Source organism: Taeniopygia guttata, chromosome 19 (assembly GCF_048771995.1).
Source record: "Taeniopygia guttata chromosome 19, bTaeGut7.mat, whole genome shotgun sequence".
Taxonomy (NCBI): domain Eukaryota; kingdom Metazoa; phylum Chordata; class Aves; order Passeriformes; family Estrildidae; genus Taeniopygia; species Taeniopygia guttata.
Window position 1 is genome coordinate 10,769,935 of NC_133044.1, and position 7,441 is coordinate 10,777,375.

A 7,441-nucleotide genomic window follows, 5' to 3' on the forward strand; every position below is an offset into this window, starting at 1 on the left:
TGAGCATGGCTGTGCTGGAGTGAGGCAGCAATGCTCTAGGCTCTGCTTCTGCCTTATTTTTCTGCTTGCCCTGGACACAGAACGGGACCAGGACCAGGTACATCCAGTCCTGCCCAGGGGCTGCTGCTGAGATCTTCACACAGTGGAGTCTGATCTTCAGGAGTGCTTCCACTCAGGCAGAGAGTCCTGCTGGCACTGCCACCATCTCACATTCCCTCTGGGGGCTTTGGCTCCTGCAGACCTGTGAGGGACTCAGTGGGGCCCAGGTAGAGGGATGCTGAGGGTGTGATGTTCCAGTGTCAAACGACTCTTCCCTGGTACAGCTCCAGCCGCTCTGGCCTTGTGTTTTGGGTAATGCCAAGACAGGATGTACAGCTGGAGCTTGGCAGCTGCTGGTTTGTGAAAGCTGTGTTGAAGAGAAGGCAGTGAGACTGAGGTTCTTCTAGGCCACAGAAGCCCAGAGCCTCTTCCCTGAGGAACTTGGCAGCCTGTTGGGAAAGCTTGACCTGCCAGATTGGTCATTGTCACTGTGTGGACAGCTAAGCCTAGTGAGATGAGATTGTGGAAAGGAAGGCTGCTGCTAGGAACTAACTTCTCAGTGCTTTGTGAAGAGGAAACTGAGCCCAGGACTAGGGCACATTCTGATTTCTAAAAGCCCTTTCCAAAGGGAATAGCACTATTTGAGACTGGTGGGTCCCAATTAACCATCTCAAACACTCAGGGTCTCAGGAACATTTCTGTGTGCCACCTGATTCAAGACTTCCCCCTCTCCTGCTCCACTGGTGCTACTGCGGAGCACCAGACTTGGCTCTCTGCCCCTCCTGCCTCTGGATCTGCTGGATGCTGAGCAGCCTTGCAGGACCACTAATTCCTCTTCCTATGATGGCCACTGTTGAGAAGTCTCAGGACTTAGCCAGTCTCCTTGATCTTCTGGAGGTCTTGCAGAGCACTTGTTCTTACAAAATTTGGTTTTGTTAATGTCCTGGCTTCTGTGCCAGAGCATGCTGGTAGCCCAGCATGGGCTGAGGTATCCATGGACTCATCAGTACCTGTCCCAATCCATGTTCTCAGGAGCTGCTTCACTTACTTAGCTGTGGAGCAGCATCTTTTCACCATGTCTTTAGTGGGTCTTTTGTCCTGTTCTTAGCCCAAAGTTCAGGAAATTCAGGAATTCTTAGCTAAGGAAGGGTCTGGGTTGTAAGTGCAAAATTTAAATCCACTGGAAACTTCCTAAGTGGAACTACATAGAGGGGAGAAGGCCAGGTTCTCTGGCTGAGGTTTATGTTGGTGTGATCTCCTTCAGCAGCTCTAACTTGTACTTTTGTCTTTTGTTTTCTCTTTTTTCTCACCCAGCTAAATCCAGATGGGTCTGTTGATCAGAGCAACTCCTCTCTGTCTCCTCCTCTGCCAGCACCTTCCTGCCTTGTCCCAGGCCAGCAGAGTCCAGAGCAGGCATCACTGGCCCTTCTCACCTGCAGTGATGCACCTGGGCAGAATAAAAAGAAGAGAGGCTTCTTCTTCAAAGGGAAAAACCTCTTCAAAAGACTTGGGTCCAATAAGAAAAACTAACAAGGGGTTTGTTTATTCCATCTGGGCTGCCCACACAGCCCCAGAGACTGAGAGTTCAGGAGAAGCCCTCTGCAATAAGCTGATTATTTTCATAGGGAAGAAGTATGTGTTGAATAGAGAAAATGCTGGAGGGTGTGGGAGCTGAGAGCCCTTGGGAAAGAAGTGTGAGGTGTGAGGGCTCAGCTCCGGGATCCAGCATGTCCTGCTCCATGCAGCCCTTGGTGCACTGGGTCCCTGTAAATATTTTAATTTAAGGATTATATGCTGGCTGTAAGTTAGCTAACTGGCTTTTCTCAGCGAAGCCCCTTAGGAGAGATCCCTTGTACTCCACACCTTGGTATTTCTCTGCTCCAAAGGAGGTCGTGTCAACTCCTTCACTTCCTGCAAAGAAAATTTGCACTTTTCTGTTCCTGTGACTTCCCTTCGCTGTCTCTGGGCTGATGAGTGAGTTCTTACTTGTACTGTAACCCTGTAAATATGCAGCTGTGCCTCAGAGCATCCCACACTGCCTCAGTCAGCTTCCAGCACGAGGATCCCCGGGGAGGAAGGAGCGATGCCCTGGCGGGGGTTGATTCTCCAGCGTGGGGGTGGGCTGCTGCCAGCTGCTCTTGCCTGGTTCACCTGGATCACACACTGACTGGGGCCTCCGCCTTATGATTTATTTATCAATTTATTTATCAATTGATTTATTTATCTACCTATTTATTTATTTATTTGTCCGTCTGCCTCTGTGTCTGTCAGCTGCTCCCAAGCCAGAGTGCTGGGAGAGCAGGGTGGGGCTGGGCAGCTTGCACTGGTTTTGTAGGAGAGGATGTGTTCCTGCAGTTGCGACACAGCCCTGTCCAAGCACGGAGGGTTTTGTATGCCATGGTTTCTGTCCCTCCTCGTGTTTATTTCTCTGCATGTTCCAGTGGGTCCTTGTTCTGAATAGGGCAGTTCCATGAGCTCCGTGAGTGGTGCCAGCACAGTGGCCATGAGTGGTGGTGTTATGGTATGATGTTTTTATTTAATACCAAATTTTATTATAATAAAGTCTATTTTCACAAAAATACATTTTCCTTAAAAAAAACAGAGATTCAGTGACGCTTCTTCAGGGGGATGGGTGGGGAAATGATGCCAACCACATGCACTTTGAGGGCGTTGTGCACCTTCTGTATCCCCTTCTCAGGGGGACAGATGTGGCTGTGGATGCTCCAGGTGTGAGGTGAAGGCAGGGGCTGAGGTGGCAGCCCTGGGGATGCAGGACACCAGGGAGGGCTGTGGGCACGAAGCTGCCCAGAGTGGCTGGGCTGGACCCCTCACTCCCAGCTCCACTGGTGTGTGAGCATTGGGTCAGGGGTGTGGTGCTGCACCTGGATCTTTTGGAAATCCAGCCAAGGTGCCAGAAGTCACTCTAGGATTTTGGGGGGATTCTGCAGGATTCCCCTGACAGCAATGACTTGTTTGGGAAGCTGCTGCTCCCTGGAGAGAAGTATTCCATAAGGATCTTGACACCACAGTGTCCTGTGATGGATGGGAGTCAGGGCAAGGACAGACCAGAGGCTCTGAAAGGATGAAGTGCTGCAGCTCTGCTGGAGTTTCCATGGCTTCTGGAGCAGCCTCAGTGGTGCAACTCATCAGCAGCCCAGAGCTTTATCTGCAGCTTGTCCTCCCGTGGAGGAAGTCGTTGCTGTTCTAACTGAATTTACCAACTGGAATTTCTTAAGTGAGTTGTTGAAGGTATTTTGAAAGAAACTGTCATTGCTTTTATCAGTTCCTCAGGGGATGAATTGAAGAACAAAGCCTTTAGAACAAAAAGCAGCCACTGGAACATTCTGGGGTGTGCTCAGAGCCCTGTGAAGCCAATGCCTGCCTGGCTCCCTCACTCCTGGTGCTTCCATCCTCCCTGTCCAGCTGAGCCCCTGGGACCACAAGGTGTGTGTTGTATCTCTACCTCCTGTAAATTTTGCTGGGATAGATCCAGACCCATCATTCAGCAAAGTCTCCCTAGTTCATCTGGTTCCCCAACACCAGACAGGCTGTACAGCAAAGCTTAGAGAAGTCTCCATGAAAAAGATTGAAGATGAACAGCTTTAAGCTGTTACAGATAAACATGTAAGGCTACAAGAAAAAAAAAAAAAGGAGAAAAATAAAGATATAATCCAGATGTTCTGCTTTGCATCCTCTGCTTCTAATTGCTGTGCCACAGCCCAGGCGTGGATGCACCTCTCTGCTCGGGGGAGCTGCTGGTGGCATCAATATTCCTGTTTCCATTCTCCAGATGAGTAGCATGTGGTCTCTTGAGTGCAAGGGTTTGGTGCTTGTGTTGGTGGTCACAAGAAGGCTCAGCCAGGCCCGTGGCCTTTCCCATTCCCCCTAATCTGGGAGTAGGGTCACAGTTCCGGGGAAAGTAAACATTCAAGAGACAAAGCATCTCACAGCCCCCACTGCCATGGTTTCTGAAGTAGTTGGAGAACAATTGGTTTTGAGAGCAGTTTGCTGTGATGTTTCTCAGGGGTTGATGTAGGAGTTGGTGTGTTTAACATCTTAGGAAAGATGACAAAAGTGCTCATGGGCACTCTGGGCAGTGTCTGGTGACACCGAGCGGTGTGTTGGGGTCACACACTGGAGGGCAGGGATGGGGCATCCATGAAAAGGACCTGGACTGCCTGGAAAGGTGGAGCTGTGCAACACTCATGACACTTAACCAGGCCAAGTAAAAGGTCCTACATGGAGTTGGGGCAGTCTCAAGCCCAGTTACAGGCTGGGAAGAGGATGATGGATGATGGATGGATGGATGGATGGATGGATGGATGGATGGATGGATGGATGGATGATGGATGGATGGATGGATGGATGGATGGATGGATGGATGGATGATGGATGGATGGATGGATGGATGGATGGATGGATGGATGGATGGATGATGGATGGATGGATGGATGGATGGATGGATGGATGGATGGATGGAAGGAAAGTTGCCTTGAGAAGGATTTGGAGGTGCTGGTGGATAAGAAGCTCAACACAGAATCATAGAATGGTCGAGGCTGGGAGGGACATTAAAGTCATCTGGTTCCAAACCCCAGCCATGTGTGTCAGAAACCCTCCATGCTCTGGGCTGATGCCCCACTATGGGCAGAAGGGGACAGGGAAACTCTGCCCCTCTGCCTTTCTCAGGTGCCCCAGCCCTGGGGCCAACAGCAGGAGGACCTGGAGCTGCTGGAACAAGTCCATAGAAAGCCACGGAGCTGCTCCAGGGCTGGAGCCCCTCTGCTCTAGAGCCAGGCTGGGAGAGCTGGGGGTGCTCACCTGGAGAGAAGAAGCTCCAGGGAGAGCTCAGAGCCCTTCCAGGGCCTAAAGGGGCTTCAGGAGAGCTGGAGAGGGACTGGGGACAAGGGTATAGAGTGACAGGACACAGGGAATGGCTTCCACTGCCAGAGGGCAGGGCTGGATGGGATATTGGGAAGGAATTGCTCCCTGTGAGGAAGAAATGGTTTCCCTGGCACAGAAGCTGTGGCTGCCCGAGCCCTGACAGTGCCCAAGGCCAGGTTGGACGGAGCATGGAGCAGCCTGGGACAGTGTAAGGTGTTCCTACCAAAGGCAGGGGGTAGAACAAGATGGTCTGTAAGGTCCATCCCAAGCCAAACCCTTCTGTGATTCTCTGAATTAAGTTCCTCATTGTGAAACACATTTCCCAGCACTGACATACACTAACTGTCCATAGCCTTTGAAACGTTCTCATCCTCCTCCTCTGTGTGGTGCTGATGCAGCAGGGGAGGGACTCAGAGCTTTGCAAACCCACCAGCTCTGCTCCTTTGCACAAGAGCTGTGCTGTGGTCTCTGTTGTGCAAACTGCTGGTTCTGGAGCTGCTGCTGGGTCTGTTTCTGTTTCTGGTGCTGGAGCTGGAGCTAGAGCTGGGGTTGGTGCTCAAGGTGGGACCTCAAGCAGACACTCTGCTTCTGTCTCACACACTGAAAGGGGTGAGCTGGAGGCTCTTGGGTTTGGGTCACCCTGAAGGCCAGGGAAGGTTCTCTTGGGTTTGGGTCACCCTGAAGGCCAGGGAAGGATCTCTTGGGTTTGGGTAACCCTGAAGGCCAGGGAAGGTTCTCTTGGGTTTGGGTCACCCTGAAGGCCAGGGAAGGATCTCTTGGGTTTGGGTAACCCTGAAGGCCAGGGAAGGTTATCTTGGGTTTGGGTCACCCTGAAGGCCAGGGAAGGATCTCTTGGGTTTGGGTAACCCTGAAGGCCAGGGAAGGTTCTCTTGGGTTTGGGTCACCCTGAAGGCCAGGGAAGGATCTCTTGGGTTTGGGTAACCCTGAAGGCCAGGGGAGGTTGCTCAGGGTCTCATTCAAGGAAGCATTATCCCCAGGGATGCAGGCCCCACCTCTGCTCTGGGTCCCGTCCCAGCACTTCCCCACTATCCTGGGTGGTTTTGTACATCTGTTGGGAATTTTCTTGGCAGCACCACATGTCATTGCCTGTTTTCCCATCCCTGGGCACTCTGAACAGCTCTGCAGCCCTTCCATGAGACAGTAAAAGTCAAGAGTAAGCCTTCCAGAGCCTTTTTCCCTTCAGGCTGACCAAACCCACCTTTCTCCTGGGCTCCAGGTGGATTCCCTCCAGGTTGTCAAAACCAGTCTGCAAACAGGACCAGCTTTACTGGGCCTGACTGCAAGATTTGTAGTTTGCTCTGCTGATTTTCTTTAAAACATCAAAGGACCAGGACCATCATCAGTTCATGGCTCCACTTACAAGGAGGCAGCTTTGGGCATAGGGATAGTGGATCCCAGCTTTGGGGATGGACACACCTGTCAGATATTTGTCCATCAGATGCTTTTGCTCTGGGACAGGGAGAGGGGCTTTGGCCCACGGCAGAGGAGATGCTTTGCCAGCTGAGCTCCTGGTGCAACAGCACTTTGGGCAGACCAGATGCTCCAGACCAGCAGTTGAAGGGTGATGCCTGTTCAAACCATCATCCCAGTGCCTTCTCCTGCACAGGAAGAAGGAGCAACTCTTGTGGACCCCCAGGGGATGTGGGGCAGAGCATGTCAGGAGGTGGGATGGGGAGTGCTGGCCACTGCAGGTGTTTCCAGGGGTAGATATCAAAGTGTTGCTTTGACCTTTACAAGCAGCAGAGGATGAAGAGCACCATGGGGGAAGGAACCTTGTCCCTGGAAGACACCCCCCGAGGGGCTCAAGGCTCTCAAACTACCACAAAGTGGTCACATCTCCACTTTCAGAGATCCTGGGAAAGCTCCGGTGAAGCATCAGGCTGTGGGTGAGGTGAGGTGAGGTTGTTATGTGTAGTAGATATAATTCACGCCATTTCTAGTATGATATATGTAATATTGAATATTTGGAGTGTACACATTTGTATTAGGACTCCTCTCCACCCTTGCAGGCGAGACCTGGTGTATGTTGAAACCTGATTTACAGGTAAAAGGAGATGAGCCATGTCTGGAGAGATATGGGGGACCCAGACGCTGATCATCGCGTGAATGACCCGGGATGGATATCATGGGCAGATCCATGTGAATGCAGCATTCCCATAAATTTCATCAACTCCTGACACTGAATTGTTCTTCTTCATCACCAAAAAAGAAAATCTTATTAACCTATGGACTCTGAATGGAAGAAAAGACTGACTGCTGAAATCTTGGCCTCGGACGGAATTTTCCCTATAAAAACTGCTTGTGCCAGGATGGAGGGGTGGGCATAGAGGAAAACCTCTGCTGAGGCTGAATTCTTGTTGCACACCCAGGGCCGACCCCGGGCTCGGCTCTGTTCTTTCCTTGTGGCTGGCTAGATAGAATTTGATTGCAAATAAATATTTTATTTTTCATTTTCATTTGGCTGGACAAATTTTCATTTATAACAAGATGGGCTCTGGCC

General features: G+C 51.1%; 1 protein-coding gene across 15 annotated transcripts in view; it reads left to right on the forward strand.

The window, feature by feature from the left end:
• TSPOAP1 (TSPO associated protein 1) overlaps positions 1-7,397 on the forward strand; it is a 73,109-nt gene extending 65,712 nt beyond the window's left edge. For 14 of the 15 annotated variants that reach the window (XM_072916819.1, XM_072916816.1, XM_072916818.1 and 11 more), the window contains one exon: positions 1,354-7,397. Coding sequence is in view for 10 of the 15 variants with exons in the window: in XM_072916816.1 (XP_072772917.1) it covers positions 1,354-1,569 (216 nt within the window). In the remaining 5 variants the exon portion in view is untranslated. The remainder of the gene's footprint in view (positions 1-1,353) is intronic. The other variant, XR_012051483.1, reaches the window with a different exon arrangement.
• Positions 7,398-7,441: the final 44 nt, after the last annotated feature.